This window comes from Acomys minous (genome assembly GCF_964271855.1).
Source record: "Acomys minous genome assembly, chromosome: 10".
NCBI classification, from domain to species: domain Eukaryota; kingdom Metazoa; phylum Chordata; class Mammalia; order Rodentia; family Muridae; genus Acomys; species Acomys minous.
Window position 1 is genome coordinate 91,810,333 of NC_140491.1, and position 19,940 is coordinate 91,830,272.

General features: G+C 38.6%; 1 protein-coding gene and 1 pseudogene across 3 annotated transcripts in view; both read right to left on the reverse strand.

The window, feature by feature from the left end:
• LOC311606691 (uncharacterized protein) overlaps positions 1–19,940 on the reverse strand; it is a 401,544-nt gene that overhangs the window by 271,501 nt on the left and 110,103 nt on the right. For both annotated transcript variants that reach the window (XM_084798037.1, XM_084798036.1), the window contains exon 3: positions 8,668–8,769. In XM_084798037.1, the coding sequence (XP_084654163.1) occupies positions 8,668–8,769 (102 nt within the window). The remainder of the gene's footprint in view (positions 1–8,667; positions 8,770–19,940) is intronic.
• Positions 3,510–3,823, reverse strand: LOC311606690 (ATP synthase subunit g, mitochondrial-like; annotated as a pseudogene). Its single transcript has one exon. The product of its transcript is annotated as an ATP synthase subunit g, mitochondrial-like (transcript).

A 19,940-nucleotide genomic window follows, 5' to 3' on the forward strand; every position in this document is an offset into this window, starting at 1 on the left:
AAAATTGCCTCAGGCATCTCAAAGAAACTTAAATAGTTCTGATATTTAGATATGTTATCTCTTGATAGAATGAACATAATGGAACATGTTAGAAATTCAAAGAGTAAATAAAAAATTATATGCATCTGTTTTCCACATGGTCCAGAAGTTTCACTTCTGCCTCTGTGATTAAAACATCCTGACAAAAAGCAACCTAGAAAAAATAAGTTTATTTTAGCTTCCAACTCCAGGATAGAGTCCACCACTGTAGGAAAGTGAAAGCAGCAGTCCTTATTGAACTTGAAGCAACTAGTCACATCACAAACAGAGCTGACAGCAGAGAGAATTGAATGCATGCATGATTCATTTTCATCTAGTGTTCTCTGTTCTTATAAAGTCCAGAGCCTCAAACCCATAATGATTCAGCTTATTTTCAGGAAATTCTTCTCACATCACTTAAGGTAAACAATGCAATCCACTTTGATATCTGTCCTCTTCCGAGTTTGCCTTGAATGGGGGCTGAATTCACAAAGGAGAGGATAGTTTTACTTCAAGTTTGCATCTACTTTGTAAAAGAGACATTGCCCTGTGGGTAGTCTATAACCCAGTAGCCTTGCTCCTTCTGTGCTGGAATGACCACCTTCTGCCTTCAAAAACAGCAGGAAAATCATTTTACTCAAAATTGAGTTGGTTACATTGGTCTGAATGGAGCAGCTACCAGATTGGGGTCTAGGATTTCCCAAGTTAAGAAAGTAGGAAGCTGACATGATTACTATCAATTGTGCTTTCCTTTTCCCTCCATTTTGTCTTTGTATCCTCCTTTTTTTCCCTCAAGGTTATTAAAGACTATTGAGGCCATGTTTATTAAAACATAGGAGGGATTTTGGGGTACCTGGCCTAATTTTGAAGGAGTTGTCCAGTATCTAGAGAGCTTAAACTTACAAATACACCCAGGATGATTTGTTGGGGTTGAGATTAATCTAAGTACTCTTGGCTTCAGCTAGCCTAGATTGAAAAGGAGTAGGATTTTAGAATGCTTCTGGTGTAATTTCCTCTAGTTTTTTAATTGTTAATAGCTTTACTACTTATATTTTTCCCCTCTGATAGACAAGTATTCATATAGTCTCAATGGGCCATCCCTTCCCCATTTTCTACATCTCTGGTTTGATAAGACCATCAAGGATCAATGTCAGGTACAAAAACCTAGCCAGGCAGAGGATGGGTTATTTCATCAACCTCAGATGCCCATGTGCCTGCTAAAATCAAATGTGAAATTTTCCTTGTGAGATCATCCTAGCTGGTGATCAAGGTGGCAACAGCTGTCTTGCCAAGTTAGGGTTAAGCCACTGTGTGTCCTTGAAACTATTTAATGAAGGTGGAGGGGTCCTGACTAAATGGCCCTGGTTTGGATTGTGTTGGGGACTTATTAGATATTGAGAAATGACATGGATCCTTTTGCGCTCTCTAGGAGTAGTCATCCAGGATTTGTAACTCAGTGTTTGTCTTACCTTCTGCCTTCCTTAGAACCAACCTCTGTCCCTAGAAGAATCCTTATCTCACATCTCTTTCAGATCGGCATTACAACACACACACAAACACAGACACACGCACATACACTTACACATCACTGACCTCTTGGTTTCACATTGTAATTCATTGTATCATATTTTAAAGAATGCTGATCTGCAATAAATTAGCAAATAAAAACTCCTGGTTCTTTATCACATAAAATTTCAAAAATATCTTCTTCCATTATTAAAAAAACTTCTATCGTTAGACTTATAATGTATTTAATTTCAAAGTGTATCTTAAGTTGAATTGAAAATTTAACACCCCAGATTTAACTTCCTTGTATTGCTTCTAATACCTTAAAACTGGTTAATCTTACATTTTTAGTTCTAATATACAGCAATATAACATACACAGCTAACCAATGTCAGCAGAATTTGGTTTATTCAATTCTCTTAATTTCCACCCATGTAAGGCACATGAAGTAAGGTAAAAGGGGATAAACATATCATAAATGGAGTGTCCATGACTTTAAGCAGCTTATATGCTATGGTAGAGAATAAAAATAATAGAAAGATTAATAGAAAGATTAAGTGACATAACTGAAAATAAAAGCACATTGCCTCATAGAGAAAAATTCCATATACTTTATTAGTAAATAATTATTTTTGTTGAGAATTTCATATATTTATACAATGTATGTATGTATGTATGTATCCATGTATGTATGCATGTATTCACCTACTACTACCTCCCTCCATGGTCTCCATCACATCTTCCAAGATTTCTGTCCTTTTCCTTTTTAGTTTTTGTTATTAATAACACTTTGGGTCTAATTACTGTTGCCATGGATGTGTGGGCCATTCACTGGGACCTAAAGAATCTATCAGTGCGTACATCCCCAAAGAAGAATGATTCCACTCTTTCAGCACCCATCAATTGCATATGTCTCTACACATTCGTGAGGAAATTTTGATTGGCATGATCATATGTAGGTCTTATGCAGGCAACCACAGTGATTGTGAATTAATGTGTGCCATATATCTGTGGTGTGGTCCACACACCTGATTTTTACATCTCTTTTCTCCATCTACTGTGTTATACATTTTGTCTACCCCCTCTTTCACAAAGGTCTCTAAGGCTTGCATAATGAGATGTAGAGATAACCCATTCACTGCTGACATTTAGATTTATTTTTACTTTGCATTTGTACCAGTTATAAGGCTCTGCATATGGAATAAAATTTTAAGTAAGATGATTTGGAGGCATTTCCCATAGAGAGAAGGTACATGAGTTAAAAAAAAAAAAGTAAATAAGAATAAATTTCTTCTATTTATTATGTTATATTATTTAAATTGAATAAAATAATATTTGAAAGCTACATTATAGATAATGTATATTTTGTGCTAAATAATTTATTCTTTAAAAACTTAATTACATCATGACATAGGTACATGTATGTCATGGGCTACATGTTAATAAGCTGAAAATGAGGCTAAAGGAGGGATGGAAATGCAAAAACAACTAACAGCATTGTGATATCAGAAGTCATAAAAATCCAAGATACAGGATCCTTTAAATCTGTCTTGTGACCAGTATAGTAGAGTACACCTGCATTCAAATCACTACAACAACTGAGGCAGAAAAAGACCTTCAGTGCCTGGGCCGCTGCGACACATGGTGAGGTATTGTCTGTTAGCTATTATTTGAGGTTGAAGTTTGAGTGCAGGCAAATAAAACAATCAACAATATCCATTTAGATTTTAGAATTCATTAACTTCTTATCAACTTTAAATTGTTTTTCAAATTTACAAGCTTATCTATAAACCAACACTTACTAAATCCATAATTCCTTTTACTTGACATGTATTTGTGACATGACCTCATGTTTCTGTATGCTGCTGAACAAGCAACTTTTTTTTTTTACAGCTAGTACTTTATTCAGATAGCAGTCTCATTACACATGGTCCAAGAACACTCAAATATAAACTCAAATAAAATCAGATATTAAAAATTGTTCTTCAAACATCATAACCAACAATGCCATGGTTGCCTTTGATCTCTCCGATATAAAGCCACATTCACACTTCAGTGGCCACCAAACCTTTCAGCACAGCTTCCCTAACTGTAAGCTGTTTGAAGCTACCAGTTTTAATACTTTGAATTATTTTTTTTTAACGCCCTGAATAGCTGTGGGGATTTCTGCAGGAGTTGGGGGAACCAGCTCAACCTTTGAATACTTCCAAAATGTGGCCAGTCCAGGCTTCCAGTAAGTCACAGCAGCGGTTACCAGCGCCTGAGCCTTCTCTAAGAAGTTACTGACGAACTTGGCCATGGTCTAAGGTGGAAAGTCCATCTCCTCGAACCTGAGTGAGTCCTCTTGAGCAGGTCTGCTACTGTTGACTCTTTGGAGCTAAGACAGATAGTTTCTTCATGTTTTGTTACATATTTGTATGCCTTTCCATTGGGCATACGCCTACAAGTGTAATTCTGAATGACAACTGCATGTAGCAAAATGTGTAACTTTATTTGATGTCAGAGTATTTCCCAAGTATGTTAATTTATACCCTCATCATATAACCAGGACTTGTGAATAAACCATTCCTGAGAGATTTTTTTTTAACCTCCCTTAATCCATCCCATTTCAACATGTATACTCACTATCATTAGTACTGATTTGTCTATCACAGACTTTTAATAACACGGCTAGGTGTGGCTAATTTGACTTTTAGAAAACTGAAATTCTCCTTGTGGGGAGGAGCTGTTCAATTAACATTTGTCTCACAATGAGGAAAATAAATCTAGCAATAAATTGAGTTGAGGGTATGAAACAGTGCCCCCGTTTGTAAAGGTTTAAAGTGATAAGGCACAAATGACTTAAATCTCTTTCTCTGCACAGAGTAAAGAAAGAGGCATCAGAGGAGAAAAGGCTGGGAAAGAAATATTAGCTTTCAAAAATATGAACACAATGGCAATCAAGTAGACAAGGAGTCTTAGAAAACATTGATGGGTTTAGTGTTAATAAAATCTGTCTCATCTAAGAGGAAACTGATGTGTTGTTAGCTATCACTAAAGGTTTGCCAATGTTCTGAGAAACCACACTAACAGAATTATTTCTCTCCTACTATGTCTCTCAGGAAAAGCTTAATTTCTTCAAGATGTCTTTCCCTCAAATCTAGCTGGCCCGAGTCTTTCAGCTGCTGTGAATCTAATCCTTCCTGAAGCACAGTCTTTTTTTTTTCAGCCGCTTTTTATTTATATTTACCATTTCCTAGATCTATGTCAAGGGCTTCATGGCCTCTAAGGCCCCTGGAGTTCAAAGCTTCTGTGAACTGCAGGAAAACTTTCTAAAGTGAGATAATCCCTCCCAACAAGGATTTCTGTGGACTCATCCTGTCTCCCAATTATTTTCTTTGCTGATTCTATAGTGTAAATGTCTTGTAAAATTACTTTTTCTTTAAGCAATGCATTCTGCAAAATCTTCTGTCACAAGATAAATAACATTATATCCAAATATGTACATATCATTATGTGTATAGACCTATCTGCTTCTCAATCATTACAAGGGAATAGGTTACAGCAAAATGACTAAAATCCAATAATGCTTAAATTTAGACTCTGGTATATGTTTTTTCATCTCTGATTGAACCATAGGAACTTTTTTTTACTCTTTCTTTCTTCTTTTTCCTCTCTGATATTTTCTCTGATATGCTTAAGATATAAGAGATAAAGTATGTCTAATAAAGAGGAAAATGAGCAAATAAATTGCTGTTTGGGTTGTTGAGAGGGAAATTTATATAAGTTAACTGTTTATTTTTATTATTTATGCAGTGTTAACACACAAAAATACACTTCCTGATTTTAAACTCAGGGAAATATTTTGATTCAATGTTTAAGAGTTCAGGATATAACATCTGAGCCAAGCGTAGTAGTGAACGCCTAATACCTATTAATCAGGTGGCTGAGGCAGCAGGAGTAAGCCTGGTTATATACTGAGGCCCTGACTTAAAGTGTATGCAAATATATAGGCATAAGGAGGTTGAGAGTTAGTTTTCAAAAGAGAGTCATCAGAATTAATTATTTACTACTGCAATGATCTTCAACCAATAATAGTTCTATGACTATATAATATACCATGAAATGGACTAATTTCTGTAATCTAACTTGATGATATTATATTTTATTTGTTACATAATTCTTTGTTCTATAATAATTCTTAAAGGTTTAATTTTCTTTTTTCAACATAGACAAATAACAAAGTGCATGCTCACTCAGGACACATCATTTCAGTACCAAAAATAACACAGGGCACCCATGGGTGTCCCAGTGCAGATATAGTACAGCTTGATTCTTTCAATTTCCTGAGTATAAAATTCACACATTGAAATCCCAGCCAGGCTCTGTGCCACATACCTGCACTCTCAGCATTTGTCAAATAGAGTCAGGAAAATCAGAATTCAAAGGCCTCCTCAGCTACATAGGAAATTGTAAGCCATACTGGCCTGTGCAAGACTCTGTTTCAAGGAAAAAAATATGATTGCATTTAACATACTCTGTCCAGTATGATGCCCCAAGATTTGGAAAAGGTATTCCATCAGGTGCTTTTGGGAGCTGTGTATGCAAAAACTGAGGATTTAGTATGACTTAGGAGGACCCTGCATGTGAGGACATTTCCAGAGAGGCTTTGTTGAGTTAAAAGACCTTAATTTCTATTCACTTTTACATTTCTATGTATTTATAATTTTATATATAGGACAAAACTTACAGACCGTCATATTTTCTGCCTAATTTCCTTTACTTAATATTGTGTTTGTCACATCGCTGTGTGTCATTGTGTGCAGCTGCCCTTAGTTTCCACCGAAGAAAGACATCCTCTTTTATTATAAGTCTGCCATTGGCAATCTTTTGCTAAGAACAGCTAAAATAGATATTTCCATAAATATTTATTTTTAGAAAATATATTATAATTCATTAAGATTACACACTGATTGTTGTCCCCTTTTTTATATCTTCCTGTTCACTCCCTCCCTCCCTCTTCTGCTCTATTCCATTCCCATAGCCAATGAATACCTCATTCTCCAAGGTTTAGGGGGAGGGAGGAGTAGGAAGTGCCTCTGACATGAACTCTGGTGCTCCAAATTTAATCACTTCCCTGTGGTAGGAAGGCCCAGAGGGCACACAGAGGAACTGAAAGCAGGCTGTCTGGATGAGACCTGATAGGCTGTGGTCATAGGGTGGGGGAGGAGGTCCCCATAAACATTTCTTAATGTTCTGTGTTTGTGACATTATCTCATGTTGTGATACAACACTGTGGGCTGAGATCTGGGACTTAATGGAAAGCAGAAAGCACCTGAACAGCCAATGTTTATTTTATGCTTCCTGACTGCTGATATAATGTGACCATCTGGTTCACATCCCTGCCACCTTAACTGGAGCTGCTCTTGTTGCATCTCATGCCTTTCCCACCAGCGTGGGATTCTTCCACAGACTAGACCCAGTTCCACAAAGAAAAGCTGAAAAGAATGAACCATATTTGTAACCCACTCTCTGAAGGAACCTGCCTAAATGTGAGTTGGTATTGTGACTCCATCACTGAAGAACTTCCAACTCGATGAGACCAGCACTAAGCTTTCAAAAGGACCACCTGTGGTCACAACAGGCATCTGAAAACCTAGGAAGAGCACCAAGATTGTCAAGACAGGAGCCAATTAGCAGGCTAGATTGAACTCACACTCTATAACTCTATAGCTCTCCTTCTACAACTGTATTCCATTATTTAATGCCTAACATCAATTAAGCAAGCTACTCTCTCCTAAGGTGTTCCATTTGTTCTCGCTTCTTCATTTTTCTTTTCCTTTTCCCCCTGCACTCTACTGTTTCATTTTCCATTGACAAGACTTTTCAGAGAATATTGTAACAGGCTTCCAGCCCTTAGCACAACTTATGCCATTGAGAGAGATACCATTCAGGCCTTAGAACCCTGCAGAAAGACATCAATACAGGCCAAAAGGAGAACAAAACATAATCCATTTAGGGAAAGTGCCTAAATGTGCTTACCTTACTTTTTGGCTACTGTACTTCCACTTCTGGCTGTTCTTGCTAACTGAGTCATGTCAGCCTAAAACGTGGTCTTTTGCTTAAAAGCACAGCCTGAGTAAGATTTGGGTCTGGCAGTTGGTCACCAACACCCAGAGACTTTAATAGAGTCTTTGTATTGGTTCAAACCTGTGTCTGAATGGTCTTCTATGGTGGATACCTCAGAACAATATAGACTGTCTTAGTTTGTGAGGTCTCATGTCTCATCATGCTATGAGTTTGGATGGTTTTTAGGTTATTTGTTTACACATAAAGAAAACAATCAGAGTTCCTTTACACAGTAGAAGAAATGGATACCTCAGTCAAAGAAAAATTTAAATCTAAAAACACTCTTGCATAAACCATCCAGGAAATATGAGACACTATAAAAACACTAAATCCAAAATTAATAGGAATGGAGGAAGGAGAAGAAACCCAGTTAAAAGGCACAGGAAATATTCTCTACAAAATCACAGAAGAAAATTTCCCTAACCTAAGAAAGGAGATGCCTATCAAAGTATAAGAAGCATACAGAACACCACGTGGAGTAGACCAGGAAAGAAATTTCCCTTAGCACAAAAACACAAAACTGACAGGACAAAGAAAGAATATTAATAGCTACGAGGGAAAAAATACCAAGTAACATATCAAGGCATCTGACTTCTCAGTTAAGGCTTTAAAACCCAGAAGGTCCTGGTCAGATATTATATAGACTGTAAGAGGTCACAGATACCAGCTTAGACTATTATATTATTATAAATTTTCAACCACAATAAATGGAGGAAATAATATGATCCATGATAAAACCAAATTTAAGCACATTCTGTATAAAAATCCAGCCTTATAAAAAGGTTCTATAAAGAGAAGTCCAGTCAAATGAATTTAACTACACCCAATAAAACAAAAGGAATAAATAATCTCAAATCACCAAATTAAGAGATTGGAAACACACACACACATCCCACCGAAGAATAACAGGAATCTACAAACACTACTTATTGATTTTCTTCAACATCATGGTATCAATTCCACAATCATGATACAGACTAACAGAATGAAAGTGAAAACATGATTCATCCTTCTGCTGAAACCCAAGAAACATACCTTAATTTCAAGGTTGAACATCATCTCCAGATACAAGGATGGAAAAAGATCTTCCGGGCAATTGAGCATAAGAAACAAGCTGGTATGTAGCCGTTTTAATATCTGGAAAATAGACAAAAAAAATCAAAATTTATAAGCAGAGATTGGGAAGGACACTAGATACTCACCAAAGGGAAAATCCACCAATAGGACATTGCAATTCTTCTGTGTCCCAAGCACAAGGGCACACATGCTCTTAAAAGTAACTGCTATAGCTTAAATCACACATTGATCCTCACACACTGATAGCAGATGCCAATATCCCACTCTTGCCAATAGACAAGTTATCCAGTCAAAAATTAAACAGAAAAATGCTGAAGATAACTTGTTATAAAGTAAATGGACCAGTTAGGCAAGCAGGGTCCTATAGTAAGCAAAAGGATTAATAGCCCAGCCTTACATGTATGTTAACCAGAGAAACCAGAAAACCAAAATTGGCACTGGTTGTTACATTCTCGATGTTTCCTTGTTCTCCTCTGAAGGGCAGCAGAGATAAGGGCCTGTTTCACATCTGAGATCAGAGCTAAAGCTTCTTGAGCCATATTTGATCATGGCCAAGAGCTGTTCTGCATTGCTAGCCCTTGCCTGAGTAAGATGAACCAAGATCTCCTGCTGATTAGTGATGATGGGTCTGTGTGCTGACATATCCCAACCAAATCTCCCCTCATGTCAGTCGGTGCTGGATACCCTACCCACTTTCTTTGTAGTGTTATACCCCAATGTGCACCCTATTCATTTTATGAACTCTGATGACAGTAACTTGGCTGCTCTCTTGGAGAGGCTCTGTTGGGTCATCATCTGGTAACAGGCTGGACAGGCTGATGGCTGAAATTTTACAGAATCAGATATGGGCCTGGTTCAGTAGAAATGTCAGATAATGTGTCCTGGCCCGCAGGACAAATTGAACCAGGGTTCATCTGAAAGAGGGGATGTAGATTGAAAGTGGGGACAGAGACAGGAGAAATAATGAGTCAAGTCTGGAAATTTCTAATCAAGACTCACTTTAATGCAGATGAGTAAGACTTTACATACCAAGGTCAACATGATCTGTTCTAATCCCACTCCCTAGCCCCCAGGCAAGAATACAATCACCTGAATAGCTCCTCATAAGAATTTCCTTAATCCTCTGGGTAGTTCCCTGTAAGAACTTCCCTATTTCTCTGGGTAGATGATCCAAAGATAGCCTAGAACACCAGACCTCCTTCAGCAAGGGTCAACAATTCAAAAGTCACAGCATGCAGCCTAAGCACGGGATTTCTAACATGGCTGAATTTAGCATGGCTCCCCACAATAATGCCCTTTTTTTGGGGAGTCATTCATCTACATCTCTGGGATCCCTCTCAGGAAAGAGAGCTTCTGCAGATTGTTGGGTAGTTAGGAACAGTTCCTGGGCTAAAGTCAGCTTGTCAATTTCTTTTATTAATATGGCTGTAATGGCAACTACAGGCAAACAAACTAGTTAACTGGCAGAAACAGTATTAAGTCTTTTAAATAGACATGCCTCTGGCTTCTTCCTATTTGCCAGTCCTTTGGCAAAGACATCATTGTTAATTATTTAAATAGGACAGGGCATCCTTTTATTTTATTTTCCATTGTTTCTGGCTTCCCCATCTGTGATTTCTCTTCTCTTTTGTTTGGAATTTTTTTTGCAGGGTCAAGGTTATTGTAAACTCTCTGAGAAATTTTTGAAAATTGAGATCTATTTATATTTTCAAATTCTTTTGACTTTTAAAGTATTTTTTTAATATCTGGGGCTAACTGCATAACAAAAGTAATATTGGTTGCTTTCTGGTTTCCTAGGCTCACAGAGAAGCTCTAGGAATTCATCAGGTGATTCTTAGCTCTCTTGTATTACCTCATTCCCCTTAGAGAGATGTGTAAGGGTTTTCAGCAGCTGCATTAATTAATACTCTTACAAAAGAGCCTGGTAAAAATTTTCCAGAGTCTTCTTGTCTTGTTCAGTGTTCCTGTCCTGGTCAGGATGAACAGAAGGAAAATTCCACTCTGTCCAGCAAAGATTGTCCCATCAGACCAAGGGTGGCCTTTTTATTCTTTTCTGGGAATGGTATGTTTTGGCTTTTTAAATTATATAGATCAATAGTCGAAAGGGATGCATAAGCCATGAAATAGGAAAGAGTGGAACAACTTTGTCTGGCCCATATGTGACTGGCAAATTGTTTCCTTCTTCTCTACTCACAACCAACTCCTTAGAGCAGGGAGCTTGGAAGCTCGCCACCTGAAAAACTGTTTCGTCCTATCCATGTACTCTGATTTTAAGCATGAAGATGACAAGAAAATAGATGGCATGCGTTCCAGATGAGAGGTCAGACCCTCCCCATCTCTACACAGAGAACTGGACTGAGTGATAAAGTAGTAACACCCAGAAGTAGCAGTCAGTTTCCTCTAGCAGGATGAAAAGAATGGGCAGAGGCTTTGGTTTTCTCTGGGCTACATGGCTGAGCCAAGAAGATCTGGGTCCATAATAAGAGGGCACAGATCTTAAGCTTGTGATGTGGGGAGGAGTTGCCCGAGAGAAAAACCACTAATCAATTTAGAGAAAGTGGTTGGGGTGGGTAGGTCTTCAGTTACCATGTTACAAACCTATGTTAGCTGCCTAGGAACCATTGCCTGAGTATGAATCACTACAACAACAGCAGCAGCCTCTGTAACCAGCTGCCATTGGAAAGGGTGTGTGGCATGGGCTGGTGATGTGCTGATCTGATCGTGAGCCACAACAAAGTAATAATCAGCAGCCTGTCATGGAGCAGCTCACTGCTTCTCCCATTCTTATGCCATTTGTTCAACCAATGGGGCTGACAGAAACACACAGAGAAGCACCCAGTAAAGACAGCAGTGGCTGGCCATTGTCAACTTCCACTGCCCTATGCAGATCTCTGTCTACAAGATTTGGGATCTTGTATGTAGTCAACTACAGTTTAATGCTGTAGACAATCTTACCTCAGTTTCAGTGTACTTTTATACATGAATGTAATAAGGAAAGCAGTGAACCAAGGACAACTTTTTGAGTCCAGAAAATCATGAGCAAAAAAAGTATGTAAATAAATAACAGTAAGCACATACTACATATTAACACAGTGGCCCTTTCCCAGAATAGTCTAAGCACAGACAAGGTTAAATACAATTGCCTGGCACACACCTGTAGATTATATCTGGGAAAACATGAAAGTAAGAGAGAAGGCCGTATACAGATTCAGAGTACATTGATCAGATGGGGTTCTATCTGACATCCAACAAGAATAAATATGTATTATAAATTGAATATAAATGTCATGAAATGATGTCAAAGAACAGGAGATGAAATGCACTTGAGATAAAAGACCTCCTGCCTTTTTTCCTAGAAATTTCTCACAGGGCATTATTCACCATTCGTCACTTCTTTAACTGTGTTGTGACAGGCCATCACTCACTAATGTACCTGAAAAGACAAGGAGGGTCCAGGAACATCTCACATAGCTCACAGAAACAGGGTTTAGTGGTGGAGTCAAGCATCTCCTTTAGTCATAAACAGAAGACCACTTAACCTACAGAGGTGACAGAACAGGTAACTTTTGATTTTGTTCTCATATGGGGTGAAAGTGACAACTCTTTCTAAGTCATAAGACAGAGACTTAGAAGTCTGAGAGGGACTCCCAGAGCCCTGGAATGTCTCATCTTATGCACCCCTTAACAGTTCCTTGACCAGTTTTACCCTCAGCAGGAAGCTCCAACACTACTGGTAGATCTAGTCTCTGAGGATTTTGCTGGGGCCTCCAGAAATTGTCACAGACAGGAAGATAAGTCATAGATGCTATGCTTGACAATGTTCCAGAGACCTCTGACTATCCAGCATGATCACTAGACATCCAGAGCAGCTGTGGAGGCTTTGCTTGACAAAGTTCCAGAGATTTCTGGTTGATTACCACTGCCCCCAAATATGTATGGTCCAGGTGTAATGTTGTTTAAAATCTGCTATTTCTCCTAAAACTATTTTTTTTCCCTTTATTTCTCAGCCCTAAGGAAAATCATACAGGGAAAACTTTCTCCCACAGAAAACGTTGGAAGAACGCATCTTGCCAAAGGCTTGAGAGAATGATAAAGGTTTTTGCTGTGACTATGAGCACCCAAGCAGAAAGACCACCACAAGGAAGACGAGGAAGACTGAAGGGTTCCCTGAGGAGAAGAGAAGAAAGGTGCCATGGGTTAGGTGGAGGAGAAGCACATGGCTGGCGTGGATGGAAAATCCGGCCAATTGAGACCATTAGCAAGTATTTGGGATTATGGATGGGAGGTATCTGGATAGAATTATTAGAAGCAGATGGCATCGGATTGCAGTTTATGGGGACTAATGTCTTCCCTACCCCAGCTTAACTGAGCCTATTTTAAAATATGACAAGTGTCAGTGTCTTAATTGATCACTAGCTGGGCACCTGGATGTCCTTTAACAGATGAATGGATAATGCCAACGTGGTATATCTAGACAATGGATAAGGTAGTTTAAATATACATGGACTTCATACACTCATAGATTTGAATGCTTGCTCCCTAGACAGTAGCACTATTAGGAGGTGCTGCCCTGTCAGAGTAGGTGTGGCCTTGTTGGAGGAAGTGTGCCATGGGTGATGGGCCTTAAGGTATTCATAAGCCTAAGGCTGACCCAGCATCTCACTTGCTTCTGCCTGAAGTTCTGGGTGTAGGACTCTCAGCTACCATGTGTGCCTACGTGCTGTCATGCTGCCATGCTCCCTGCCATAAGGGTAATGTATTAAATCTCTGAAACTGTAACCAAGCCCCAATGAAATGACTCGATTTATAAGAATTGTGTGGTGTTGGTGCCCCTTCACAACAATAGAACAGTGACTAAGACAATGAAGTATCACTCAACCATTAAAGAACAAAATTCACAGGTAAGTCAATGAACTAAAAAAAAAAAAAAAAAAATCATCCTGAGTGAGGTAACCAAAACCAAGAAAGAAAAATATGGTATGTATTTGCTTATTGTGGATATTAGCTCTTAAGACTGTTATAACCAAGCTACATGTATAGAACCATAGAGGTTAGGTATAGAGTAAGTGACCGTGGAGGAAATAAACAATCTTCCTCGGAAAGGAAAACAGCATAGACTTAGATAGATGAAGGGAGACTGGAGTTGTAGAGTCAAGTGGGGAGAGGAAAGGAAGAGGGGGTTAAGGGAGGGAAAATAAAGAGATAACTAAAATTGCAGATTATTTGAGAGTAGTGTGGAAATATAATGCAATAGAAACATCTTAAAATACATACATATATTAAGGTGATTTCAATGAAATAACCAAATAATCACAGACCCAGAGCCAGAACAAAATATCTCATGACCCAAATAAAGATACCAGTAATAGTACTTGGTTATATCTAATTGAGTCATTGGTTAAATGTGTCCCATGGGAAACAGTAAACACCTCAGGCTATTGACAATATTATAGCTTTCGCTCCACAAACTGACAGCCATGCCTCATTGCTGAAGACAGAACCTATATAATTCATTGAACATAGAGAGGTTGAACTTATTTCTGCAAACAGCCTTTACCCCTGGTCAGGTATTTTTGGTACAGGAAGGTACTCTGAATGCTACTAAACGAGAAAGATAAACAATAAGCCAGCCACAGACTCTTTCGTATACAATGATGTCCTGCCTGAAAGATATTTGAGTGCAATAGTGGCACAAGGCTTGTGGCAGGAACCAATCAGTATCTGTTTGACTTCGGCCCACTCCACGAGATGGAACCCATACCCATTAGTGCTTGGGTGAACAAGCACTTGATACTAGACAGCCCAGAGGCTGAGTGCAAAATCAAATATTATTGTTCTAAAACAATGAGAGCAAATAACCAGAAAGCATAGACCAATGCCTTTCTCAGCCATCATCAGAGAGCTTTACTTCTGCAGCAGATGAGAACAAGCACAAAAGCCTATATCTAGACATTACGTAGAATGCTATAGTTCTTGGAACACTCGGCTCTAAACAGAATGTTCAAGAAAGTAAAATGTCCTTCTCTTCAAAGGTTCAAACACTTATAGAACAGGCAAATGGGTGGGAATTGTTCCCTTAATTTAAGTCAACATTAAAGTTCAGTACTAGCTTCTAGATTCTAGAGGTGTAGCTAAACTGATGCCACTCTTGTAAATATACTGCAATCAGCTACCGACTCTCTGGGCAATGGCAAATCTCTCACTCAAAAGTGATTTTCTTATGTCAAACATGGCTGTACCTCAGTACACTAGAGCAAGCAAAACACAAGTATTACAAGATAGAAGTGAGTTTGAGATAACACAATGACATATTGTCTCAAAACACTTAAGAATAATAACAAATGATTACATCCTTAAGACCACTGTCTCTAAAGCCCTTGCATATAATGAAATTTAAAACACCAGGTTAAAGTAGGTGGAGTGTGATGCATTCCTTTAATCATATGAGTGTAGGGGCAGATGCAGGTGGATTTCTGTGAGTTTTGGGCTAGCCTGGTATGCATAGTAAATTCAGGGGGATAGAAAGGACTACAGAAAGAAGTAGACCACAAACCAACCAACCAACCAACAAACAAACAAAACCCACAAAATCAAATTAACAAACCAACAACAGCACTTCAAATACTCACAATAGGTGTATTGCTAGTCAACTAATATTCCATAGCTGGTTCTCCTTTCAGCCCTCACCACCCACCTCTTAAAACACTTTCTAGCGCTGGCCTTTGCCCTGTCACTTACCTCCCCAGGCTTTAGACAATGAAGTTCACAGGTAACCTGTCTATACACTCTTGCTGCAGCCTCTCTGTTCATGTCTAAATTTAACAAGTTAATTCTGTGACCCCCTTTGCTATCTATTCCCACTACTCTCTTTCTTGATGCCTAATATGCAAGTACTCTAATCCCTTTCACCACCTCAGATACTAACCCCACAAACTCCTCTTATTATCAAAAACTCATCACTTACATTTCTTTCCCATAAGGCAATAATTGCACCAACATGACGGTACATCAAGCTTCCCTTTCATCCCTTATGGCTAATTCCACTTTCCCCCAAGCTACCCTACTACATAACCTGCACAACAACACATCTAATGTTCCTTCAACACTTACACAAAATATTTCAGTCTGATGCTAAATCCCTTCCATCCTTTCTCCAAATGTACCCCATTTTCATCTCAGCAGATAAGAAATTTTTTTATAGAATCAAAACTCAACCTACTAGTATGTCAGTGCACTAACTCCACCTTCACTATACAACACCCTACCTTTCCTACTCACTTAGTTAAACAGGTCTGAAGTTAAGACAGTCTATGAAAATGTTTTAAGGTATTAAGGACAAGATGTAAAGGTTTGAGGATGTGAAAGCTTAAGTAATCTATAGGAGTCTGTAAATGCAAATTGTAAGAAAGTGTTTTAAGGTGTGGCGGTAAGAATACTTAAGTAAGTTGTAAGGGTTTGGTAAAGAGATTTATGGGTCTGAGAAAGTAATTTAAGGTATATGAAAAGTTGTTTCAGATTTCTTTACATCTCTCCATGCTATTGTTTGGATTGCCAAACATTTACTATGACACAAAGATTTATATTCATATTGCCCTTTCTACAATATAGGTTTTAGTATAGATAACAAACAACGGTAATGAAAACATGTCTAAAACTTTTATCTCTTTATAAATGTAGAACGTTCCTTTTTGTGGTACAAGGAAGTTTATTGTGAGAAGTGTAGGAGAGAGAGAGAGAGAGAGAGAGAGAAGATATAGTCTGAATGAGTCATGAGAGAGATGAACATGCAAAGTGGGAGGGAAAGAGAGTCAGAGGGACAGACAGAGGGACAGACAGAGGGACAGGCAGAGAGAAGCAGAAAGGAGGAGGGGAGAGAGATTCAGAGACAGGTGGCAGGCCTACTGTCTTTATCAGGAAATTTCTACAGGTTTCAGGAAATCAATTTGAATCCACCTAACACAGGTCAAATGGTCTCTCATTAGCCAACAGCCCATGCCTACTCCTAAGTGTGGCTCTCTCCATCTTTCCTTGGTCATCTCTGCCTTTCCCTGGTCTTGAGACTCCCCTTCCCCAACTATCAGAGCCATGAGCTTTATAGCTGCAAATGCACATCTAAGTAACTATTTTTCCCTAAATTCCTTAACTTTACCTTCTATCCTTTATCCTATCTGTCCCAGTAGATTTCAGGTCAACTTCAAACTGCCTCAACCACTAGCCAGACCCAGATATTTCCTCAGAATCTTCATCCTAGACAGCTCCAAAGCAACTATCCCCAGATAGTCCATCCTCACAAACTGCTCAAACCCTGCCAGCCCTTCTCTAGGCCCAGATAGCCCTGCAGAACCTGAACAGCAACACTCACAATCAGCTTTCTTCAACCTTCACCACGATTCTAGCTTCCTTGGGTTCCAAATGATGACACCCTAGTGTCAGCTGAAAGTAGCCAGAGGTAATGATGCCAAGTTACCCAACACCCAGTGATAAACAAAACAAAACAGACTTGGAACAAAAATATGGCAAACACAGGCCCAAGTATGCCAAACATGTACCGTCAGATTTCTGTTCTATACTCATTCCTTTGATAAAAACTGTTAGATTACACTCTTAAAGCTGGGCCCCAAAATCCATCTTCTTATTTGGACACTGACTCCTTCCTTAGACAAAAAACTAAGGTCAACAATAAAAATTCATTATTTAGCTAATATGCCGATCAGGATTTGCCAATTCACCCTAACACAGACTCTCCTTTTCTCCTTAAAACCCACTCCTACCAAAAAACAAAAACAAAGACTTGCTTGTTTGCTCTTGCTGCCTCTTGCTGCCTTTCGCTGTAGCACCACCTCACCAGGCTGCTGCTTGCCTCTCCTTTGTGCTGAGAATTTGGTGTCTGAGTTTGTCCTGTATCTACTCCAAGGGGCTGCAACCTCTCTTAGAAGTCATGCCTCTATGAATATTCCTTTACTATAACCTCTCACTGACTATATGCATGTCTGAATTTATATTTGGTATGCAAAGATATTTATCACAAACATACAATCTTATAAAGTATATACGGCATTATATTAGGTATGCATACAGATATATATATATATATATATTATATTACAGACATACAAACTAAAGACGTTCATGTATGACTGTATATTGAGTATGTATAGCTGCATATTTCAAACAAATAGATAGATATACCTGGCTTTATAATAGGTATGCAGAAATATCTAGCACAAACATTTGAAGTACCTTGCCATGTCTTTTGATTGGAAAGTTTGGATTTGTTTAGCATTAGTAATGGCTACTAAGTAATTTCTCAAAGACATTATACAAATAATAATTGTCACTACCTCCAAGAACAATGCAAGAGATGGTGGTGTCCTCCACCATCCTTCCTGGAAATTGGTATAAGCCTTCTTTTTCTCTGTTCCCATGAGTATGGATATGTCATGTTACTCTCCACTGTGCCATGCTTGTGCTATTATTCCCATTGTTTAGGTTATCTTTATTATTGATTTTAAGGAAAATGTGCATATTCTGGAATGTAGCCTGTTAGCTGCATGTATTTTATATACTTATGTTTTCTTAGTCCGTGGTCCCTTTACATTCTGTTAGCTATTTTTTTAAAAATAGCTTGGTGTGTTACCTAACAGTTACTGCCCCCCAACACCTTGGCAATTCTTTTGTCATGAAAGTTTTGTATCTCATTACTTCTTGGGGAGTCTACTTGTATACCATAGGAATTAAAACATTAAATGCACTTGGATTTCATTTCTCTGTTTGATATGAGAGAAGAGGGTAAAATTCACATTTTCCACATGAATGCTCAATGCACCCTGACCATTTATGCAACAGACTACCCCTTATAGCACTACAACTTCAACCTTGTCAAGCTCTATATACGGGTGGCTGTTTCCGTCCTCTATCCTGTACATTGGGTCCTTTGTGGTTGTCAGTACCTGTGTCAAGTTCTCTAAGCTACTACAGTTTATATCTTAATATTTGGCATTATAAGTCCTGAACTAAAGCATACATTAACGAAAGCAAAATGTTAAGCAGATGGAATTGAAGTAAAAGACATACCTCGTTTAATTTTGAACTTTCAGAGACTTAACAGAAAATTAGCACTGAGGTAAAAATTCTAATCAAAAATCAAGATGACATTCTTTGGAAATATGGATAAAAAGTAAATCACTGATTTTTTTTTCTATCTCTGTACAACTTGATTAGAGTGCTAGCTGAAGCAAGTATAACCAGGTGGAGTTTTTTGGACTATTTAGGTGGGTTAGTAAATTTATGAAATACTCAAAGGGCAGAAATGGCAAGGAAGAAATGACAGTGATCAAGCCATTGTAGTGAAAATCAGCCTGGGGAACAATGCTGGTCAGTATTTCTCTTAACCTTGAAGCTTATATCCTGGAACTTCCACCTGAATAGACCTTTGGGAAATAAGACAAAGCCTGGGGATGAAAAATAAATGGTTTCTTATTACAGTTGTATTTACATACAGCCAGTAATTTAAAGAGAGTATTTCAGCTGGTCAACCCTACAATAAGACCAAAAAGGCTGGCGGATCTGGACACAGTGGTTTACACAAACTACTGTATAAACCAAGGACAGTGCATACAGTAAACTTAGACCCCCTATTCAGATCAAGACAATGGACAATGCATTCTCCATAGTTGTGTGGAGTGTGAGTACTGACTCTGACATAAACTCTGGAGCCCCCTATTTGACCACTTCCCCTTGGTGGGTAGGCCTCGTGGCACTCAGAGGAAGGGGAAGCAGACTACTCAGAAAGGCTGTGATCAATGGAGGGAGAGTAGGTCTCCTTCTAGGGGAAGGGAGAGGGTGAAAGAGGGAGGGAGGGGAAAGAAAAGATACAAGTGAGGGGACAACAACTGAGGCTTAATTTGGATAAATTATTTAAATAAAAAATAACAAAGACTCTATGACAAGATAAGAAAACTTTAGACCAGATCAACTGTTTGGAAGGGTGCTGAGCTGCCTGGAAGATGTTTAAGCCAACTGAGGCACAAGGAAAAGAACCTCTCCAATCTGTTGAGCTGCCTGCAGGGTGCGAAGTGTGTTCCAAGTTCCCAGCTTTGTGGGCTGTCACTCATGCTGCAGTGGGTCTTGGAGAGTCATTTATGCTCCTCTAAGAAACCACTCACACATACTCCTGTAAGTAATCCCAATAAAGCTCATTGATACATTAATTTGGACTTTGGTGGTATCTG